The 23463-nt window shown below is 44.9% G+C and overlaps 1 protein-coding gene across 4 annotated transcripts in view; it reads left to right on the top strand.

The window, feature by feature from the left end:
* PLB1 (phospholipase B1) overlaps nt 1–21960 on the top strand; it is a 112125-nt gene extending 90165 nt beyond the window's left edge. For all 4 annotated transcript variants that reach the window (XM_079969160.1, XM_079969159.1, XM_079969158.1 and 1 more), the window contains 8 exons: nt 4398–4478; nt 5515–5580; nt 8384–8478; nt 9774–9855; nt 12084–12182; nt 14203–14298; nt 19428–19502; nt 21241–21960. In XM_079969160.1, coding sequence (XP_079825286.1) covers nt 4398–4478; nt 5515–5580; nt 8384–8478; nt 9774–9855; nt 12084–12182; nt 14203–14298; nt 19428–19502; nt 21241–21462 — 816 coding nt within the window. In that variant the 3' untranslated portion in view covers nt 21463–21960. The remainder of the gene's footprint in view (nt 1–4397; nt 4479–5514; nt 5581–8383; nt 8479–9773; nt 9856–12083; nt 12183–14202; nt 14299–19427; nt 19503–21240) is intronic.
* The last annotated feature ends 1503 nt before the right edge of the window (nt 21961–23463 follow it).

Below are 23463 nucleotides of genomic sequence, written 5' to 3'. Positions count from 1 at the left end.
ATTGATGGCCATTGCCATTCAAATGGTGTGCATGCACCATGCCATGTGATTGATTTTGCAGGGGAGGGCTTACCTGCGCCACCCCGCCCCCAATATTTTATTCAAGTTGGCACCTCTGAGCCCATCCGTTACACCTTCAGTGCAGTGCCAGGGGCTGGATGCAGGCATCCTGCCACATGAATGGAAGGCACTAGGGTTGGGAGAGAAATCTGATTGCGTTGCCATCAGGCAAACTTACCTAAGTCACGCTTTCCAAAGAATGACCGCTCCCCACTTAAAACGGGGACGCGTGCAGCCCTGGATCTGGAGTGCCCCATCAGCATAGGCTTTGCCTTCCCTCAGGTGGGATACCTGGAGGTCCCCGCCTACCCCAGTGAGTTGTCCAATCCCACCTGGGGGAAGCATTGCCAGGGAAACCAGGCCAGGTAGGGGGAGGGATTACCTGCCCACACAATAGAGGGTGGATCTTAATTGGCAATCCTCACTTGGCTCCAGAGCTTCTCCAACCCTACCCACCCTCAGTTAATGTCTTCTTTTGCAGGTTAACTTTTCTTCATAGGTTTTGCAGGTTAACCTGTCTCCACAGGTATGCGGGCGCTGCTACGATAAGGTCGCTGTTAAAGGGCCGGAAAGGAATTTCCTTGCATTGGCAGGTTTCGCCTTTCCCGTAGCAAAACGTCACAACTTTGGCAGTATCAGGCCTTGGGCGGAATCCTTTAGTCCATCTTCCTCTTTGCGGCGGCGATACCAGGGTTCCCGTTAAAGGGGTTTTTGAAGGGAGGCTTTGGCCGTACGCCGAAAGGTCGTCATTGCTCTCCCCTGCGGCGGCGTAATGGGGGCGGCTATCTCTGCTTGAACATATGTTCTCCAGAGCTGGCCCATCCCCCACACACACACTGGATAACCCTGATGCTCCCTAGGTTCCTGGCTGGGGACTAGGGAGGGAGAACGCCCAATGCCTGAGCCAAGGTCTACCCACATTTGAAATTTAATAAAGTTGTGGCCAATTTAATCCCATAGCATGTTGTCTAGAGTCGTTATTCCACATGACGGGGGGGACCACTCGGGATCTGGGGACTCCGCCTGTCCACGCAATGAACCAGAACGCATCCGTCCTTCCAAATTCACACTTTCCCACATTTTGCAATCTTTTTCTTCAGTCAAGTAATGTGTACAAACATCCAGTATATTAGGGGGGAAAGCTTTGGGAAATCTGGATATTAGGCAAAGTTGCATACAAAAATGTGTCTAGGAGGAGAAATTTGCACCAAAATGCTGATGAATTTTCATGTGGACTTTTTAATTTATTCTTTTTTTAAAGCCACCTTTGCTTGGCTATCTCCACTGGTTGCCTATTTGCTACCAGCCCATGTTCAAGCTGTTGCTATTAGTATATATAGCCCTTAACAACTTGGGATGAGTGTTGTTTTTTTTTTGTGGGATTCACTTTACCCCATATATACCCACTTGACAGCTTCAACCTGTGGAAATGGCACCTTTGCAGGTACCACATAACACCCATTCCACATTTGTAAGAAATCCATCTTTCAGTGCAGCAGCAAACTGTGCTTTGGAACTCCCTGCCTGTTGACATCAGGCAGGCAGGAACATTCACTGTCTTCCTCTTGGTGCCTGCTTAAAGCAAGTTTGCTTAGGCAAGCCTCCTGAGACAGCTAGTGTTGATTTTAATCTTTTACAATATCTTAATACCCGTTTTAGGGGGACGCAGGTGGCGCTGTGGGTTAAAGCCTCAGCGCCTAGGGCTTGCCGATCGAAAGGTCGGCGGTTCGAATCCCTGCGGCGGGGTGCGCTCCCGCTGCTCGGTCCCAGCGCCTGCCAACCTAGCAGTTCGAAAGCACCTCCGGGTGCAAGTAGATAAATAGGGACCGCTTACCAGCGGGAAGGTAAACGGCGTTTCCGTGTGCGGCTCTGGCTCTGGCTCTGACTCTGGCCAGAGCAGCGATGTCACGCTGGCCACGTGACCCGGAAGTGTCTCCGGACAGCGCTGGCCCCTGGCCTCTTAAGTGAGATGGGCGCACAACCCCAGAGTCTGTCAAGACTGGCCCGTACGGGCAGGGGTACCTTTACCTTTTTAATACCCGTTTTAACTCTCTCTATATGTAATGTTAATATTTTGTTTTATATTGTTGCAAAGAGCTTTGGGTTGTTTGCCTGTTTACAGTCCAGCAGTATATGCATTTTTGCTAAATAAGTAAATAGAATAACAGTGGAGCAGAGAATGCAGACCTGTACTGTGATGAGTGTTCAGTAGCTTCAAGACATGCAAAATGAGATGGCTCACCTCTGGAGGGGAGTCGGCTTCCAAGAGCACATTGAGGAAATGTTTTTACCATGTGCATTTGTGCCCCATCTGGGTCCAATTCAAGTTAAGTGGTTATGACCAGGCAAGCCCTTTCTGGTTAGGGGCTTAATATACCTGTGAGGTTGCCTTTGTCTTTCTGTGGCATTAAACCTTCTTGGATAGACAAAAAACACCTTCTTAATATGATCTGTGCACCAAGGAAGGGCATGAAATGCATGTGATGACAGGTGTTCTCGGTGGCTGCCCCACATTTCTGGAACTTGTTCTCCCTGTAGGTCTGCCCGAGTGTCTTTTGGAAGCATTGCAAAACCTTTTTATGTTATTGAGGTTAGCTTTTGGTGGCTGAGCTCAGATGCAGAGGGAAAATGCAACCAGGGTGTCTTAACTGTGTTATTACCAACCTGAGTACTTTGGCTTTGGGAGACGAGCCATTGCAGGGAAGAAAGAGGAACCAGTGGCATCTATTGATGGATTGTTTGGTGGGGGCTGGAAGACAAACAAAAACCACTGCTTTCCCAAACCTAGGCCTGTGTGACAGGTGCTGAGTGAGGACTGACTTTGCTGTCAGTTGTTCTGTTCTTATTAGTTGCATTTAGTTGCATGTTCTTATTAGCTGCATTAGCTGCATACTGTGATAAGCAGAAAGAAGAATCCATTTCCTCTCTGCGTTTCTGCATTTTTCCTGCTTGCTCTCTCTCTTACACACACACAAACACCAGCCGAGTGGAAGCACTGACATTTAAGCAAAAGTCAGAGCAGCTCCTAGGTTTCAGAGCCCATGATCCTGGCCTTCTGAAATCAGAGAGGGAATGATGTCAAACACCCCCGGGCACCTCTTTGAAGCAAACGTGAACTGAAGTCAAGGGCCAGGAAAACAAATCCTATTAATGAAGAGAATTCAGCCCTGTTTGTGATTCCCAGGCCTTTGGTTTCCTTAGGACACATTCACCAATGCTTGTTATGTAAACTTGCTGCTCTAAAAATAGCCACCATCCATTCCTTTCTTTGTACTGCATGTTACAGAATGTTTTCCACTGAGTTACAGCTCTCAGCAGCCCCTATTGTTGGCTGGCAATGACGTAGGTTGAAGCAGCTGCCGGCCTTGGCTAAGCACAGCGAAGGCACCTATCTGAGGGCTCCTTCTCTCTATCTAAATGTCCACTCTTCTGGGCATTCCCTTCCCGTTTTTTCAACAGTCCTGGTAACGTGTCGCTGTCAGGGATTCTCAGTGACTCCAGCTACTAACAACTAGCATTCGGTGCATCATTGTGGAAAATGTTCTTTGTTTCTCATGCTTGCCTCTGTACAAGTGCCAAGGGCTTGCGGTCCCAGTTACACCCCTCAGCGCCAAAGTCCATTAGGAATAGAAAGCCTCCTGTGTCACAGAAGCCCAGATGCAGCTTAGATGATCACACTCCAGGGCAGCTGCCAATTTCTCCCCTGGCTTTTATTCCTTCTCTCTCTCTCTCTCTCTCTCTCTCTCTCTCTCTCTCTCTCCTCTCTGTTATTCAGTCTGACCCACCAATGAAAGACTTTGGATTTCAGACAGCAAAGGGGGACTGTGTGTGTGAGAGAGAGAGGGGGGGGAGGAGAGAGAGACAGTGCTGCTATTCTCTAGTATCTGTCCCATTAGACAAACCCTTTCATGTGGTAATGATCATGCAACAAGTTCAGCTCAAATACCTAATACCCTCCGTTGGGCATGCAATACTTTCATGCCCTTGAAAAAAGCTGTCACAAAGACAGCATAGGCATGGTGGCATTTCAAACAATGTGGATAGCATGCCATTGCAATTGCTATGTGCGACATGAGAAATATGGGATTGTGAATTTACTCTCAAATGGCCTTTTCCCATGGAGATGGACTGAGTGTGTACGTGCTTTGGCTTGACTTTCTTCAGCCCCAAGCAATGTCTGTAAAAATTCCGCAGCAGGTGAGCAGGGAGACAATTCCAGCAGTTCCGGAGAGTGGAATCGATGGGATCCTGAGCAAGTCACATCACTCATTACTCTCTTTGCTCCTCTGAACATCCGTGAACTACTCTGATATTGTAGTGTTTTTGTTTCTCACCAGAGCATCAACTATCAGGAGGACTGGAAGCTAGTCACCATTTTCATTGGAGGCAATGACCTTTGTAACTATTGCTTAGACAAGGTATGAAAGCTGTAGCTGGCTTGGTTTGAAAACGATAGTATTTCCTGTCACTTTTTATTTGAAATGAGCATTTTTGTCCTGATTGCAGCCCCAGTCCTCAAAGGTGGTGATTGGCTCTAGTGACCTTCCAAAAAAGAGGTTTGCCATCCAAATGGAAAACAACTAAGCCAGCCATTGGGGGAATAATAATAATAATCCATGTGCCGAGCTAATAAGTATTAAAACTATAGTTCTCAGTGGCCCCAGAAATACAATGGAGTATTTTGGAAATACAAAATACTTCTGGAGACACATTTTTTTATTGGGAGTTGGGACATAGTGAGGTAGATTTGGAGGAGGAGGGAATACCAGTCTTTTCTGAGAATTCTATTCAATTTTTTGAAAGACTCAGTCCCATTCTGAATTAAGTTTACTTGTGACATCAATAAAAATGAGTGAAACCAATACACCACTATGCCCTCACAATGTTGTGCCACTATAACCCCCCCCCCTTCCCCATTTATGAATTCCCCAATATGAATTCCAATTATAACATTCAAGATTATGAACTTGAATTCAAAATTCTGAGTGATTTCCCCTTTTTTAAAAAAATCACATTTCTGGATGAAAGTTTTGAAGCTGCATTTTGAATCTTGTTGCAAATAGTGGGCTTGATTTCAGCTCTTGAATTATGTCTACATCCAGTGTTTGGACGCAGAGAATCAAAACCGGCTCTCCCAATCCAGCTTTTCCTGATTAACTGATTCAGGCATCAGTTGTTTGTTTTTAATTCAGCTGGACTAGTAATTTAAGAATCGCGTCCAAACGCCGTGTGTGCTGAGTAAGTCAAATGCATGCTGCAACTGGGAAACAATTCTGCAATACTTCTTTCTAAATATATCAAGACTTTGCTAGTGCAAATTATATCCTCATATCAGTCTCCTTCAAGTCAAGCTATTCCATAGACCTCTCTGGTTTTGGGTGTGTGGGGATGGATTTATCTGCAACTTTTCATGCAATACTGAAAATGGATGACTGAGTGTTTCATTTTCTTCAGGAGACCTATTCAGTGGACAGATATGTTGAACACCTCCAGGACACCCTTGATATCCTTTACAAGGAGGTAAGACTTTAAGACACTCTAGAAGGCTGAGTTCTTGGCAACTGCACTTAAACATTTCTCACCCCTCGCCGAGTTTCCATCATCATGTTTCATTCAGGACCTTCTTTCAGATAGCTGGCACTGGTGCAGTCATATTTGAAGGGTAATCCAATGACCTTGATAGCTAATGACCAGGAAAGCGGTGAGATTCTACTATGGCGAACATGGTTGTATTTTATATGGTTTTCTTCACTTTTCTCAACGTGGAGCTAGCCCCTAAAGCCCTCTGCAGCAGGAAGATGCTGCTTCCTCAACAGCAGGCAGCAGCTTTGTCTACCGTGCTTATGGATGTACTCTCCAGCCTCCCCAATTCTATATTTGCCCTGACTTAGGGATATTTGTGCAGCAGAGGAGGAAAGGAGATGGGTGGACAAACATGATAACAAGCTTACCTAGCGTCTGCAACACTCCCAACTTCTTTCTTTTTCTTTCTTTCTTTCTTTCTTTCTTTTGTTACTCACTTTATTTTGCCCAAGACAACCCAAAGCAACTTATAAGTAAACAACCTCCCCACCCCATGTAGATACATTAATACCAAGGAGGAAAAGCAACACATTAAAAACATATCACCCACTTCTAAAAAGCCATATGTAGTTAATGGCTAAAGGCCTGGTTATAAGGGAAACTTTTTGCCTGGCGCATAAAGATAGGCAGTGAAGGTGCCAGGCAGGCCTCCCTGGGTAGAACATTCCACAAATGGGGAGCTGCTCCATGGCGCCTTCTGGACTTTTCATGGAAGGGGCACACGAAAAAGAGCTTCAGATGATGATTGCACAGTCCAGGTTGGTTCATGCTGAGCAAAATCACCGATTAATTTTCAGTCTGAGAGGAGGCAACTCCCAGCGTAACCGTAAGTTGCTACAAAGTGAAGTTGCTCTGTTTTCCCCTTACATTGCCTCGGACACAATATGTAGTGTCAAAGTTTGGAATAAAGATCTGTGGGTTGCCACAAGTATACAGTCAAACCCTGGCTCTCAAATGATGAAGCTTTATTGAGATGAAGGATGAAGATAAAACGAATGAAAGGGGAAAGGTAGAATGAAAGAAACAAAACCATTTGTGGGGGCTGGGAGGGCAGAAGGCAGCAGGTAGAAATAGTGCCAATGCAAGCAGTGGCAGTTAATTCTACTTTTGTCACACACACACACACACACACACACACACACACACACACTTTTGTGCTGAGTTCTACAAGGGCAACACTGAGGCTAAGGGGAAGGAAGCTGCCAGGCAGTCCCACCCCCTGAACTAGTTGTGAGTAAGCAGACAAGGCATGTGGGGGCTGTTTGAGGGCAGGCTGAAGTGACACAGCCCAAATGAAAAAGCCTCCACTGGTCTGCGCTGTTAAGTAACCTCAGCTAGTTATTGAAATTGGTGGCCCAGAGTCTCCTGGGTATTTTATTCGTTTTTTACTTAATAAATCGGTTTGCTGCCTGTCAAAATGAGGCAGTTTCCGAAGGTGGCATGCAAGTCTTATCAAAGAAGCTAAAGGCATACGATAAAACACAATGCTGCGATAAGCAGGAAAAATTAAACGGTGACATCCACTTCAGCCACCCAACAGAGAGTAAAACACACCTAATCTACACCTTCAGAAATATTGTTTTAAGACAATAAGAAGGCCGCCAATCCTATTTCACAACAGGAGGAGTGCCACCATTTGGGAACCACCACTGAAAGACCACTGTCTCTCAGGCCTGCCGACCTAATCTCGCTTCAGGAAGGGCACTTGAGGGTTAGTTCCACAGCAGCTAGCAAAGGCTCATGGGAGGGTGGGGGGTGGGGGGTGCAGGAGGGGCCGGCCGCACTGGGCGCAACATCTGGGGGTTAGGGTTAGGGGGCGCAAATTACTTGCCTTGCCCCGGGTGCTGACAACCCACGCTACGCCACTGGTTGTAGTCCAAAGCATCTGGAGGGGTTCAAGGTTAGAGAAGGCTGCTCTGGAGCAAAGGTGAGCAACCTTTTCTGCCCCTGAGGCCCACAAGGAGCAGTGGGTGAGTGCTTTTGGGCCGCATGCCAGCAGTCTGGGCATACACATATATATGCAAACAAATATATGCAAACCCACCTTTTGAAATCAGGGAAAGGTGGCTGTCACCAGTGTGGTCCTTGCTCTCAGAAGAGCCTTTCAGAGCTCAACTTTTAGGGGGATAAAAGGCCCCTTGGAAGCAGGATGGTGCAGACTATCACCTGCCAAGCAGCTGTTAAGTGGGTTGAGGATGGCATAATTTACATTCTGGAGGGGGGGAGGGAAGGTGTACAGGGAGGGTCATCTCCAAACCCCCACTTCTTGTATATTGTGCCCCCTGCAGCCTCCCAAATAGCTGTCTAGTCGTCTGAAGGAAGCACAAGACACAAGGTGATTTTAGTAGTGGCAGAGGTGACAGCAACTCCTGGTGGACCACACAGAACTTCTGTGGTCTGCAGGCTGTTGATTTCCCACCTGTGGTAGAGGCTTGTGGCAAAGTCATGCACATTTCTTTGCTTGCCATAAACAATTACTGCACAAACGCCATTGAACATCTAGCTCAACGTTGCATCAAGCTGGCTAATGGTGCCAGCCTGCAGTTATAGCTATAAAGTTTATCGCACCGACATAATATTTTTCGTTCATTGCCACTGGCCCTCTGTACATTTCCTTTCCTATTGCATGAAAACCAGATGTTCTCACGACTACTGATCTGTGCATAACCTCTCTGTGTTGCTGTTTGGCTCTGCCTTGTGCTCTGTGCATCAATATACCTGGTTACTGTAATCCCTGCAGCTCCCTCGGGCTTTTGTCAACATGGTGGAGATAATGGAACTCACTGGACTGCGTCAGATAGAAAGGGAAGCATCCGGATGTGTTCTTTCAGGGGCGTAAGTGAGCGGATCGCGCAGCAATCTGTATTGTATGCTATTTTTAGGGCCGATCTATACTTTTGTTATTCATAAAGCAACCGCAAAGAGCTTAAAAAACCTGTTCCCTGCAAGATGCTATTGGACCTGGGAGCTGTGAGGCAGCAGATGCTCTAATTATAATGAGGATATTGGGTCTGGTTTTTCCCTTTACTCATATGAGAGCAATCTTCATTGATTTCCATTAGAGCTGCAGCCATTTAAGAGAGTAGCTTTGGGCTTCTTGTTTTCTGTACGGATATTTATAACAAGGTAGACAGTGATTCACAAAGTCTGGCTGATGCTGGATCTCTTGTGTTAAGCCAATTTGAGACGTGTGTTAACCTGGAATCCATTTGTGTGTGCTAAACATGTCACAAAAATCCCTTTCCACTGTATGAAAGTGTGGGTGTCTTTCCCATCTGGACAGTGCCACTGTCTACCCAACTATAAAGAGGGTTTGGAACAGCAGAATCCAAAGGTCCAAACTGTTGAATCCAGGAGTTCTTATATCCCAAATAAGAACCATGCCTCTAGGCCAGCCTTCCCCAACTTGGTGCCCTCCAGATGTTTTGGGCTACAGTTTCCATCAGCCCCTGCCATCATGGCCAATGCTGGCTAGGGCTGCAGTCCAAAAATTCTAGAGGGCTCCAGGCTGGGGGAGGTTTCTGTAAACCAACAAGCAAGGCAAAAGTCCCGGGCAGCAGTGGGATTAGAACTTAAGGCCACATTGACATCATATATCTAAAGCACATTTATACGACACCTTAGCAGCCTTTGAGAAAGAATCCTGGAAACTGTAGCTTATGCCTAAGAGAGCTACAATTCCCAGCACCCTTAGCAAACTACAGATCCCAGAATTATTTTGAGTAACCCATGTGCACATGTGTGTATGCACACACCACAGGCTTGAGCACATTATTCTGATGTGTCCATTATTAAGCCATGGAAGAAATGTATTTTTAAAATCCAAGGCATAGGCTTTTGTATTCTCTGGTTCCACAAACATAATCACAAGGGTGGTGAACCCATGGGTCTCCAGATGTTGTTGGACTCTAGTTCCTTTTAGTATCCACAGCCAGTATGGCCAATGGTCAGGGATGATGGGAATCATAGTCCAACAACATTTGGAGTTTCCCAAGCCCTAATCTAATACTTTACATTCTTTCTAAGCTATTTTAAATCAAACCATCTTGTTACCTGCACTATTGCAGGGGGTTGGGCTAGGATCCGTGCTATCTAGGATCTGTGTTTATTTTAGCATCTCTCTCTTTCAGGAGCCTTTGCCCGTGTTTTCTAAACCCCCAGGAAAACTCCCCTGAACTACAGGAAATGAAAAGAATTAACAGAGATTTTCAGGTAAAGCAAGCACTTCCTTTCTTACTGATTTCAAGGGGAGGAATTTAACATCATGCTCTTCCGATCATTCTGCCAGCCCAAGCATTTTGGCTTGTCGGACAGAACGATCCCTCCTCTCCCCCCTCCCCACTTTTCCAGAGGTTTCTTCCAACCCACCCCCAACAATCTCCTTGCAGGGCTTCCACTGACGAGACTCATTAGCTAAATCCCACTCAAGATCATTGCACCCCTCCTGTAGAAGTCAAGCCTACATATTAATAGTGGACTAATAGTGTGGATCCATATGTAGCTAAAGCAGCATCACCCACAAGAAAAAAAAAGTGTCAGCAGGCTTGGAGAAACCCCAAGGTCTGCAGAACCACACACACACACACACACACACACACACACACACACACACACACACTCCAAGGGAAGGAACCTGAAACAGCCCAATGAGGACCAAGTGTGTTCAGATGCTACAGAATGTTGGCTGGGTATTTGAGGTTGTGTGGAGCGGAAAATGCAGTGGTTGACTGATGCCCAAAGGAACTAGTAGGGCAGAAAGGAGGGAGGCCATCAGTAGGTGGAGCCAGGGTCAATGACAGGCCGAGCCAACTAGTTTTGTTCTATCCTCCTTCCTGTAGAGTTTTTTTTACAAGGGCAAGACGAAGGAGGAGGGAACTGACAGGAAAAGCCACTCCTTGGACTAGATACAAGGGAGAAGGCAGGACATGTGGTGGGCTGCCTGAAGGCAGGCGGAGAGTTGGTGGGGCCTAACAGACCAGCCTCCCCTGAGAAAATGGCAAAGCTGACTGGAACCCTGAAGAGGAAGGTTCCGCGCTGCCACATTTTGTTGGCTTGATTTGGTGCTGAGAGTACCTGAGAGTGATTGCTTGTTTCAGCTGGCGTTGGTGATGTCATCTGTTTTCCCACATAAATCCACTCTCTTGCATTTCACGTTGTGCCTGGAGCTCAGTGACTCATCCTTGCCTCTTCTTCACCTCTTCTGTCTTAAGTATTTATTTGTGTTCTGTGTTTATCTGTTATGTGTTCCCCCACTGTCTGAGGCACAGTGGGAAGCAGTGAAGTCTTTTAGCCTTCTTGATGCTCATGCCCTCCTAATGGGAATCCCTGCTCAGGGAAACTCAGCCTCTGCCTCTCTGCTTTTCCATTTTTAGGAGTTCTTTTCTGGGCAGTTCTTTCTTGGGAGCCATCTGGCATTCCTGGTTACAGCTGGAAAAAGCTCCTGAGCTGAACTGGAGCAGTTTTACTCCCTGCCAACTAATTTCTCTTGATTGCTTTACTAGTTGACAGTGCTGCGGTTTTTTAGTTTTATAAGGATGGCTTTATTATTTTAATGATTTAATTTTTTTGTAAATTAAGAACATAACAGAGTCTGCTCAATCAAAAAGGCCTATTTAGTCCAGTATCCTGTTCTTACAGTGGCCAACCAGATGCCTGTGGGAAGCCTGAAAACAGGACCCGAGTGCAACATCACTCCCCTCACTTGTAATTCCCAGGAGTATTTCAGACTCATACAGTGGTACCTCTGGTTGCAAACGGGATCCATTCCGGAGCTCCGTTCGCAACCTGAGCAGAACGCAACCCGCGTCTGCACGTGTGCGGGTTGCGATTCGCCACTTCTGCGCATGAGCGTGACGTCATTTTGAGCGTCTGCGTGAGCGGCGAAACCCAGAAGTAACCCGTTCCGTTACTTCCGGGTCGCTGCGGGACGCAACCTGAAAAGATTTAACCTGAAGCAAACGTAACAAGAGGTATGACTGTACTGACAATGTGGTTTGTGGGGGGTAGTACATGGTCATTGTGGCTGATAGCCAATGATAGCCTTAATTTCCTTCAGAAGGCTTGCTGGGAACTAGTATAGAGATTTGAGAAATGGTGGCGATAATAGCAAGTTGGGTTTCTAAGCCTACCCTATGATTTGTAAGGATCTATCTCCTTTTCTTCTTTATCCTTGCAAGAGCTCTATGAAGTGGGTATTCCTGCCATCTGACTATCTCAGGACATAAGTTCAGCTAGTGTGACTTCCACAATGACCTTTAATGGGGTAGCTGTGTTGCCCTTACTGTACTTTGTCGCTTCTTCTCCTGTGACACCACCCCTGCATTTGGTACTCGTCCCTTTTAGTCCGTCTGGTCTGAGTCAGTACTTGTAAACTGGAGGGGAAAGAGCTAAAGGAGTCCACATGTCAACACTGACCTTGCCGTTGTGTACTTCCCAAACAGGAGAGAAGCGCAAAGATGGTCAACAGCTATGCGGAGCGGGAGGATTTTGCCGTTGTTGTGCAGCCGTTTTTCCGAAACACCATCATGCCACTAGACAGTGTGAGTCACCGTTTGCTACCTGCAGCATTCAAAGCAGTGTTCCAGGATTTGTTCTAGATGACAAGATATACAGGCTGAGGATTACATCATCCTTACAACCATGTAGCGTTGCAAGGGAAACTGAAAAATAGGCAGACAGATAGAACAGTCAGTTCCCACCATCCTGGCTCTGTGTACCATCCTAGAGGCAATTGGGAGCCAATACTGCTGATAGGATTACAGGCCCCCAGAACATATATCAATAAATGAATTGGACCACTTCTGGTTTTCAACATGCATACAAGAACTGGCACCAGATCCAGACCCCAGAGTGTCTAAAGGCCATTTGTTACTCACATATAACTGATATGATACATGCTACACGTCCACATATGACTATTCACACAAGCAGAAACAAATAAATCATTCCTCTAATTCATGGGTAGGCAAACTAAGGCCCGGGGGCCAGATCCAGCCCAATGGCCTTCTAAATCCGGTCCACAGAGTATTTTTACATGAGTAGAATGTGTCCTTTTACTCAAAATGCATGGGTTATTTGTGGGGCATAGGAATTTGTTTATTTTATTTTTTTCAAAATATAGTCCAGCCCCCCACATGGTCTGAGGGACAGTGGACTGGCCCTCTGCTGAAAAAGTTTGCTGACTCCTGGTCTAATTGTTCAAAACAGAAAAGGCCTTTAGGGGGAAAGGGAAAGGAGACCTGTGTAAAAGGTTGGTGCCAAGTCCAGAGAAATGATGGGCACGTATCAAAAGTAACTTTTTGAAATTGTTGCAGCACTGACATTGTCTTAGGACTGCTTCCTGTATGCATCTCTATCTCAACATCTCATCGCCGCACAATCTATCAACCGATGAATCAGAGCTGAAAATGTGAACGGCCTCTAAAATTTGAGGAGACAGCAAATGTTATGAAAGCACTGCTTTGGTGATTAATCTGTGATTCCGCACACCATTTTGCATGCTAGTCTTCACTCGAGGCTGCAGGCATTGAGAGATGAAGGAGGAAAGGAGATTTCAAAAGTGCACACACACCAGTTTATTGGGGCCCAAGGCTACTTAACCAGATAAAACAATGAAGAGTCATATGGCCCAATAAATATTACTGTATAAGCTTCTGTAGACTGGAGTCCACCATCAGAGTCCACTTCTTGAAGAAGCATATAAGACTATATAAGCAGCTTGTCTGAAGAAACTGGTTTAGCTTCTCCTGCAGAAGAAACTATGGACTAAGTCCTACTTAACTGGTTTCTATACACCCTTGAAGTCTCCCCATCTTTTCATTTATGTATAGATGCCTTCTCTTCATCTCTTCTTTGGTCACATGTATGTGTGAACTAACCATTATGGCTTGTGCTTCCAGAACATCATTTGATAATGTTTCCCATTCTAAGGAAGAGGCTGCTTCGCTCTCCAGTCTAGAACTCTGTGTATGTCACAGTGCACTCAGTCCATGTAATTACTGCTTTTGCAGGCCTCCCTGTTTGCAGCAAAGGATTATGCCCATTCACTGAAACAAATAGCTTATTTGCAGGTTGGAGAATTATGTCCTTGCATCAGAGTCACTGTGTCCTCCTCCCAAAGGCATCAGCATGTTGAAAGGACCTGGAGGCGAGATGCTCCGTTGATATTGCTGATTGCTGCTTATATGAGGCATAAAAGTAACCATTTATCATAAATACCACTTGGAAAAAGGCTTATTATACTGCCTTTTCAATCTAACAGCATTTAAAGTTGTAGAAAGCATGTACTGACATCCCTGTCGATAGTTGACTTAGTCGATTTTTACACATTATGCCAAAAAAATCAAAAAAAATCTATACCTAGCTGGTGGTTGCTGCAGAAGTGTATTAAACACAAAAACAAACCATGTGACTTCTTTTGAGAGGCAGGATTTGACTGTTGATTGGCTCAGCGCCAGGAGACAATGAGCCAAAAAAATACATGTGAAATGCCAGAACCTGACTAGTGAGCCATAAAATCTTTTCTGAAGATTAATAATTGTATTTTGTACTAAATCACAGGACGGGAAGCCAGACCTGAGTTTCTTTGCAGTGGATTGCTTTCATTTCTCGGAGAGAGGCCATGCAGAGATGGCCGTAGCACTCTGGAATAATATGGTAAGAGGATGGCTGTATGAATTCAAACATACTTGGTGGTACAGAAACCTCATATATAGGAGTGGATGGACGAACATCCTATTTACTTTCCCTATCAGTTTCACATGGGCTCATAGTCATAAGTCCATTCTGTCCTGTTTTACTAAAGATTGAAAAACACACATGGAAAAACTGTGTGTGAATTATGCACATTTTGTAATAACAACAATAATAATTTTATTATTTATACCCCGCCCATCTGGCTGAGTTGCCACAGCCACACTTGCATGCATTTTCCTTCCTAAAATATGCATTTGTGTATTTTCCTCAATGCATTTTCCAGTACAATGCAATTTTTTTTCCACATTTTGTGGAACCAAAAAGGTCCCAGAACCTCCAGAGGCAGCAGTTTGCTTTAAAAAGTGATCTGGATTAATTTCTCCTCTATCCTAGAGACACAGCTGTCCACTTTTCCCTTTTCTTGCGAGGAATCCTATTCGGAATAAGGGAATTTCCCTTTAAAAAAGGGAAATGTTGACAGCTATGCCTAGAGATGGCAACTAGCTGTAGTTACTGACTGATAATGGAATACATTCTGCACATGCTTGCAGGATTGTGCAGAGTTTAAAGATTATTATGATTTTATAATCGGTTTATTATTCGGAACAAGTTCAGTGGCTGCTGTTTGGCTCGCATTCGTCCTTTAACATATATAATACACTTATCGCTGTTGCTGCATCAACAAGGACCCACTTTTCTGTGTGATTTGTCTCAAGGCACCATTCATAATTCTGGAAATAGAATGTTGATGCCTTCCTGCTGAAACGATGTAATGTTTAGAAGTCCTCTTTATGTTTTCCTATGAGTTCTAGCCTATTAGAACCTGAAGCTGTTCCATCCCAGGATTGGTTAATTGTTTCTGTGCTTGCTGCGATCCCAGTAACAGCAGCTGTATAGATGGACACTATACAATAAGCACAGTGTGTAGCTGAGGCTTCCCCAGCCTGGTGCCTTCAGATGTTTTGAACAGCTACTGCCACCAGCTCCAGCCAACATGGCCTATTTCAGGTTGGGGGGAGGCAGGTGTGGTTTGACCCTCAGCCTCCCCAGGAGGTGGCAACACCTTACAGCCTCCTCGGCACTTACTCCACTACAGCAACAATAGCAGCAATAACAAACATTATTCTAGAACAGGGTTTCCCAAACTTGGCTCTCCAACTGGTTTTGGACTACAACTCCCATCATCCCTAGCTAGCAGGACCCATTGGTCAGGGATGATGGGAGTTGTAGTGCAAAACCAACTGGAGACCCAAGTTAGGGAAACCCTGCTCTACAATGCTGAACCCAAGAAAGAGAGACAGAAATCAGCCCAAACTCACATCCAACATCATAACCCAGCCTGCTCCAAGCCCTTTAAGGCTCCTATGACTTCCTGGAGATTTTTGCTGCGGTTTCTTCTGGTACTCAGAAACAGCTCCCCGCCACCCATAATACTCCAAAATACGTACGCAGCTTAGGAGGTGGGGCTTTGCAGATGAAGGTGGTCTCAGGAAAGACACCCATTCTCCTTACCTGCCACTAGGTGGCAAAATCCAATAAGGCTAAACTGAACGCTTGCGATGGTTTTGCAAAGTTACAAATCCCTATATGGTCCTTAGGGGTGAGATAACGGTGCTGTTTTTCTCCTACAAACCCCAAACAACTTGGGACCAGAGTACCTTAGTCTAGGAATGTCATATGACGGACTGATAGCCCCTGGCAAGTTATTTCCTCCATTGCCTATAAAAGAGCGGCCTGAGCGTTACCCTCATTTAAAAAAAATTAAGAGATGGCCTAGCAGGTGATCATAGCAAGAGCAATGTCATGACTCTCCAGCAAGCTTCATTCCAGGCATGACTGGTGGAAAGTGTTGCCTTGAACAGGAGGAAAATGGTACGTGGCCTCTTTAACCAGCACTTGAGGCCAAATTGCCCCTCAAACAAATCTGGTTGCTATGTCACCTCGGCTTTTGCCAAACTGGTTCCTTCCAGATGTTGAACTACAACTCCCATCATCCCTGCCTATTGGCCATGCTGGCTGAGGCGGGTGGGAGCTGGGATCAGGGCCACAAAAGAACTATAAGCAGAGTTTTTTATTTGCTTTTTGAGGAAGCCACGCTACCAGAAACAGAGTGTGTTTTCCCACCAGATGTGGAATAACAAAGTCATATTCCTAGTTCCTGGGTTTTATAATTGCCTCGCAGCTAGCAATCTCATACAGTTCTGGCCTTAGGTCAGAAGAGTTGTTGTGATCTCCTTTCTGTTTCAGGGTTCTTATTTTGTAACTTTCTTGATTTACCAGCATGGTTCACTTTCCTAGAGTAGCGAGGACCTTTTTCTTTGCTGGAGTAGAGGAATGAGAGCTCAGAGCGCTTTTAATTTATCTGCCTCCTCGCCTGAGGTTTTTCTGGGTCAGGGAATGTTGGAGTCTCCAGTGGAATTCTTGTCATCGCCCTGCCAGCAAAGGCTGCAAAGGGAGGGTGCCAAATCAGCGCATTCTCAGCTGCTCCAGCCAGCCACTTTTCTGGCCTTCCCAGGATTTTTAAGCTGTTCTGTTCTCTGTCAATGTACCATGTTGTCTCCCCTGGGAAGGGTTTGTGCCTGCAGGAGTCCTCTGTGCCAAAAAAACACAGGGTGTGCATGCCAGTATGCTTTGCTCAGCTACGTTCAAAATAAAGATGAGACCTACTGTGATCTAATGGATGCAGAGGCAGGGAAATCTGAATTGGGAAGCTGCTTTATATTGAGTAAGGATATTGGTCCATTTGTTTCAATATATTAGCTCGGTATTTTATACAGTGACTGGAAGCAGCTCTCCAGAGTTTCAAACAGGAATCATCCCAGTTATGTCTGGAAATCTCATGGATTGGCTGTGGACATTTTTTTTTATACAAAGCATGAACTGTGTACAGTCTTACCTTGGAAGTCGAACATTTTGGCTCCTGAATGTCGCAAGCCCAGAAGAGAGTGTTCTAGTTTGTGAACTATTTTTGGAAACCAAATGTCCAATGGGCCTTCTGCGGCTTTCGATTAGTTGCAGGAGCTTCCTGCAGCCAATCAGAAGCCGCGCTTTGGTTTTTGAACTTTTTGGATGTCAAACGGACTTCTGGAATGGATTCCGTTTGACTTCCAAGGTACAACTGTACTGAACTATTGAGCTCAGGCACTTTCAAACTGCCACTATTTTGCAGGTGGGATCAAATCACATACTTGAAAATTCAGGTTGTGCAATTAATGTGGATTTGGCACTCTCACTCGACAAACCTGCTTTTTAAAAAAGTCGGTTTTTAAAATATGGAAAGCGATAGGGAAATGCACTGGAATGAGCAACAACAATTGCTTGATGCAATGCTGTGCAGTAAATCCTCCAAAGAAATCAGTATGAATGTGTGTTGCCTTAAGTGACCAAGTCTCTGTTCACCTAAGAAATCACTGAGTAGTCTAGACCAGGGGTCAGCAACCCGCAGCTCCGGAGCCACATGTGGCTCTTTTACACCTTTGCCGTGGCTCTGGGGCGGATACTAGCGAGGGGAGGAGGCGCATTGTGCGCCCCGACACTCCCCACTGTGGCGGGCGCTGTACTGGCTTTGACGTCGCATGGGGGCGATGCGTGCATTAGTCACGCACCGTCCCGACGTCACCTTCCCGCCCGCCCGCCCGCTACATTGTAAGGGGCATGTACACTGGTCACTGTTTTGAAGGGGAGTGAAGAACACATACACACACACAATAGGTAACTTGTTAATTTAACATTTATTTCTATGAGGAGGAGTAATTCTGAGGGGTCAAACAAAGAAATAATAAAAATGTGACAAAAAAGTTATTTTTATAATGACGAGTTTTGTGGCTCCCAGTTGTTTTTTCTTCGGAAACGGGTCCAAGTGGCTCTTTTTGTCTTAAAGGTTGCAGACCCCTGATCTAGACCTATTGGTCTAGAGCAAGGGTGAGCAACCTGGGTGGGCCCTCCAGGCATTGCTGGACTACAACTCTCATCATCTCTGACCCATGGGGCTAGAAAGGGCTGATGGGAGTTGGAGTCCAAGAATATCTGAGGGACCACTGGTTGTCCATCCCGGAGATAGAGCAACTTGGAGGAGGAGCAAAAACTCTACCCTGCTGTGCAATTTCTTATAGTACTACAGTGCAGTCAGGCTTCAAGTCAAGTCCACAGGCTCCAATGAAAACGTGCTAAATGGTTCTTGGAGAGGAAGAAGCAAATAGATGGGTGGGAAGCAGGTCTCCCAACTAGGGTTCTTGCAGCATGCGTTTCCTATGTGCCTGGGAGTACTCTTAGCAGCACTCTGTGTGTTCAGGCAACTTAGAACTGCGCCCTAAAAAGGGCAGATAAAACTGGCTATATCCCCGTGCTTGGCATGGTTAATTTAATCTCCCATTTACAGCGCAACCCTGTTGGACAGGCTGTCCAAACATTGTGGCTTGCACACAGCATAAATGTGTAACTTCTGGATTACAGATCTATCCAGAATAACCTTCTGGATAACAGCCAGCACACCCCTACATTTCTGGCCAGCTCTGAAAGGCTAGGAATAACACTGCAATCCTTGCCTGGAAGCAAATCCCATTGAAATGAGAATCAGGTTGCACAGATCTAATCTTTTCTCATCCCTCTTGAGTCCATTAGGTTTCACCTGCATAAAATTCGCTTCCAGAGGACTACATTAGCTGCCACGTATTGAGGCCCTTCACTATACATTTGATATTTCATCCTATTAATTTGCCACTTCCCATGAACTCTATAGAAGCTATAAAAGGCTGCTTTTATGCATTGGAACTTAAGACATAGATTACATTTCCGCAGGGTTTTTATAGCCTCCTGTCATGACCTTAAGACAGGGTGCTTAACATTTTTAAAAAATCTTATTCTGTACCTGTAGAAAGAACACTTTCCAAGCTATAATTGTATAATATAGCAGAATACAGAGCAGTAATATATACAATACTATAATAATGCAGTAGGTATAATGATTGAGCATTGCAATTTAATGGTGATATTTTATTAGTGTGGTTCTTGTGGTGTATTATAACATACCCAGTCCCATGAAAATATAGAATTACGATTCGGGGTGAATTATTTGTCCTTTTTTCTTTCAGCTGGAGCCAGTTGATCATAAGCAGTCATACAATAACTTCACATATGATAGGTCGAAACTCAAGTGCCCAACCTCGGTAAGTAACAAAGGTCTGCAGAAACATATTGCCCCATAGCACCGACATAGGAAGAGCCCTCCTGAATCAAGAGATGGGGCCTATGCAATCCCATATCTGGTTTCCCCACAACAAAATAAACTTCTCACTTTTGATTCGTTGCATTCCTTCTGAAATAACTTTTAAATGGCTTAAAATGTGCCATCCCCCATTATAGGCTTTTTGTAGCATGAAAGGAATCTGGTTGCCCAAACAGAACTAGATAGTAAAAGAGGCAAGAGCCCAGGACATGAAGCGAGATTCTTTGGGATTCAGAATTGCACCAGTCCTGCTGCTGCTGCTAATGATGCTAATGGCTAGATTAAGACTTTAGAGGCCCTAAGTGTTTTGGTGCCCTCATATATATCTAATTCAAAATATAAACAATGATTAACTGTATATTATTAACAAAATAAAAAATTCCTTCCAGCAGCACCTTAGAGACCAACTAAGTTTGTTATCGGTATGAGCTTTTGTGTGCATGCACACGAAAGCTCAAACCAATAACAAACTTAGTTGGTCTCTAAGGTGCTACTGGAAGGAATTTTTTTATTTTGTTTCAACTACAAGCAGACGAACACAGCTACCTACCTGTAACTGTATACTGTATTATTAATTTCTATTATTACTATTTTATCATTTCAATTATTATTATATTATTATTACATATATATGTATGTATTTTTTTCATTTATTGTGGGAGCTAGCGCCATATGGTCCATGGTAAATCTGGCAATGGAAACATTCTGTGGTGCCCCTCTTCCCTTGATGCCCTAAGCCCATTCTTATTATGCTTACTGGTTAACCCAGCTCTGGGCAAGTGTGTAGGCATATAGGGAGCTACCTCATTGTGCCACTGGTCTTTCTAACTCAGTATTGTTTACACTGGTCGGAAGCAGGACCCAAGGTTTCAGACCCAGCTCTTTCCCAGCCATACCAAGCATTGAAGAGCATGATAATTAGAGCTTGCAATGGATTTTGCTTGTAAGCAGAACACAAATCAGGCCAGAAGGGTGAAAAGAAGGGGGAGGACTTGTCCTTGCCCTGCCAGTTTCCCATGGGGAAACTCAGTCTTTCCCGCTGAATCAGAGCAAACATCAGTTGGGCTGTCTCCAGACAAACATTTGCTCCGATTTATTGCAAAAGAGCCACTTTTCCAGGGAGAAAGTGGTGGGACCAAGGGCAAAACCACTCAGACCCAAGCCTAGAAGGTGCAGAACAAGCGGAAAATCACTTGGACCCACGCTTTCCAAGTGTGGGATGAGCCCTGAACCCTGCTGCTGTTATTTATAAGACAGGTGAAGAATAGAGCTCTTGTTCCTAAATGGGTTTAATTTATTAAACTGAAATAGTAGGTGCATTTAGGAAAAAATATGTTGACCTGGATTTAATCCCTAAACTTTTCAGCCTCTTTATTAAAAAAAAAAAAAAAAGTTTTATTTCACCAGGGTTTGTTAGAGTTGCATACCCCCAGTTGGAGGTTTAAAATAAATGTGCTAAAAGCAGTGTTGATCCACCGGAGGCCAAATGCAGAGGCTTCAAGGGAACATGTTGGTTTATAGTTCAGGAAAAGGTTAAGATGGTAAATCTTTCTGCTATAGCAGATGGGAAAATATTATTTTGTTGCTTCTGTAATTCATGGGTGGGCGGGTCCCCTCTTACATCTTTAGGTGGTGTAAGGACTGAATACTGTTCTGTAATCTGTGCCTTTCTGCTGCAGGAAAATCCCTTTCTTTTCACCTCAAGCAACAGCAAAGCGCAGGGTTCAGGGATCGACGCAGAGAACAATGGAGGCAAGGTGCCCTACTGGGCTGCGATTGTGGCGGCAACAGCAGGAATCTTGGCAGGAGCTCTCATTGCCTGGGTGATCACCACTCAGAGAGCCAGCAAACGCCCATATTCAGGAAACACAGCGACTGGAGAGAAAGTAACAACATTTTGAATTTTCACCTGCACCAAGGAGATCTAACACACCATCTACCTCCAGTAACACGAGGAAAGCAGTATGGGAGCTTAGCAGCAGCTTTTCACATACTATTTTTAAACCAAAAAAATTTCCAGCTAAAAGTGGGAGAAGAAATATTGGCTCAGACATCATGGTAACTGTTTGCAGACCAGAGCTTAGAAGATGAGATACATAGGGAGAGCTTATTAAAGTGAGAGCGTTCCAAATATATCAGCCTTCCCTGATTTTAAATAGGATATTTGTTATTGTAATGGAAACGCCAAGATAAAGAATGCTTCTATACGGTGATTAAATGGTCCGTGCATTTTGCATTCCCACTGAAGATTCATCCGCAAATGTCAGGTTTGCTCTCTTAATCCTGGCCTCTTAAATGGCATCTGGGAGCATTTAGTGAATACAATAATCAACAGTGTTACAAATGAAGAGCTATCAATTCTTAGAGTTGAGCCAAATAAAAGCCTTTCAAGAAGCCAACTTTTGCCAGTTTATTTGTATAGGCGGAGATAGAATCTCTTAGGTTTAAATTCTCACAGAAAATATATAGGAGAGCTACTTCCAAGAGGAAGATAAAAAGGTTAACCCAATTAATATGTCTGTTTTCATATGATGAGAGCATGGATTGAATAGATATGTGCAGTGTTAAGCATAGACATGGGATTGCATCAGCACATGCCCAGCTTGAGGTTCTAAGGCTGCATGTGCAGTAATCTGCTTCTATCACACACAAAATGTAGTTTTTCTTCAACTCAGAATTATTCATGCTTGTCCACAACATGCTGCTTTTTAATCTAGAATGATTCTAGATCCTGCCATCCATGAAGGCACGTGTGGTTACTTGATACACATTTGAAAACCCTCCCCTTGATTAGGTTTTTGCTCTCTGCACAGGCTCCCCACCCCATGAATGAAGAAAGAAATGGTGGTTGCAATCTTGCTATATGCCCACCCACAACATCAATGGCTAGGTGCACACACACACACACAATAGCTAGGACCACCTACATTTGTTTTCAGGTGAACACACTGTGGCATAATGCAGAATCAATCTGCAATGAACTTTTATTTTTGAAATGAAACCAGTTCCTTAAGAAGAGCTTTTCGGGGGCAAAAATAAATAAAAATTTGCAATAGTTCTAGATTGTGTGTGAACTACAGAGAAAAAACAAAATCTCCATTGATTTTTAAATAAAATGTGGTTTGTATGCAGCCTATATCAGGACCAGGGTCAGCACAATACACCCTCCAGCAGCCGCTTGGGCCTTAGTAGTCCAGCAGGACCCATGGTAGTGGAGCCAGCCTTGGCTCCCTTTCACAGGCAGCTACAAACCATGTTTACAATTTCCCACAATGCTCTGCAGCAACAAGGGCTCTGAAGGAATTTTCAAATTGTGGCTGTCTGGAGCCAATAGGAGGGGCAGGGACCTAGCATGTTCCAAGTAGCACCATTGGGGGGTGGGGGAACAGGAGAGAGCCCATAGGGGGGACCGTGTCAAGGCCTGAATCCAACCAATCCAGAGTTGTCACCATGATACCAATAGGCACCAGTCCACCCACCAATACCTTCCTATGGTGCTCACAAAAGATGTCAGTAAATAACCCCTCAAAAATCCACAAAGCCCAAAAGACTCTTTGCTCTCAATACTCAGTTCTTGTTTGCACTAGGTCGCCTTCTCTTACATACGCTTCATGGCAGCCATTTTGTGACCAGCTCCCATTGCACTTTCTCAAATTCCAAATGTGCACACTGGCACCAAAAGGACGATGAGCAGATATGCAGCTGCAGGAAGCAGGGTTGAACTCTCCATGTATCTGCCGATGTACAGGGTGTTCGGTCCTGCTTAGTAAAGGGAACTGGCTGGTACTCCCAAACCCTGCGGAAATCAGGGCTGAACTCCCTACAGATCAGATTTCTGAAGCTGGCCATTATGATGTCAGATGACTGGCGGATGGTCCTGCCCACCTGTCATAGTTGGCTTC

Source organism: Podarcis cretensis, assembly GCF_951804945.1.
Source record: "Podarcis cretensis genome assembly, chromosome: 3".
Taxonomy (NCBI): domain Eukaryota; kingdom Metazoa; phylum Chordata; class Lepidosauria; order Squamata; family Lacertidae; genus Podarcis; species Podarcis cretensis.
This window is presented reverse-complemented; position numbering and strand designations above follow the sequence as displayed.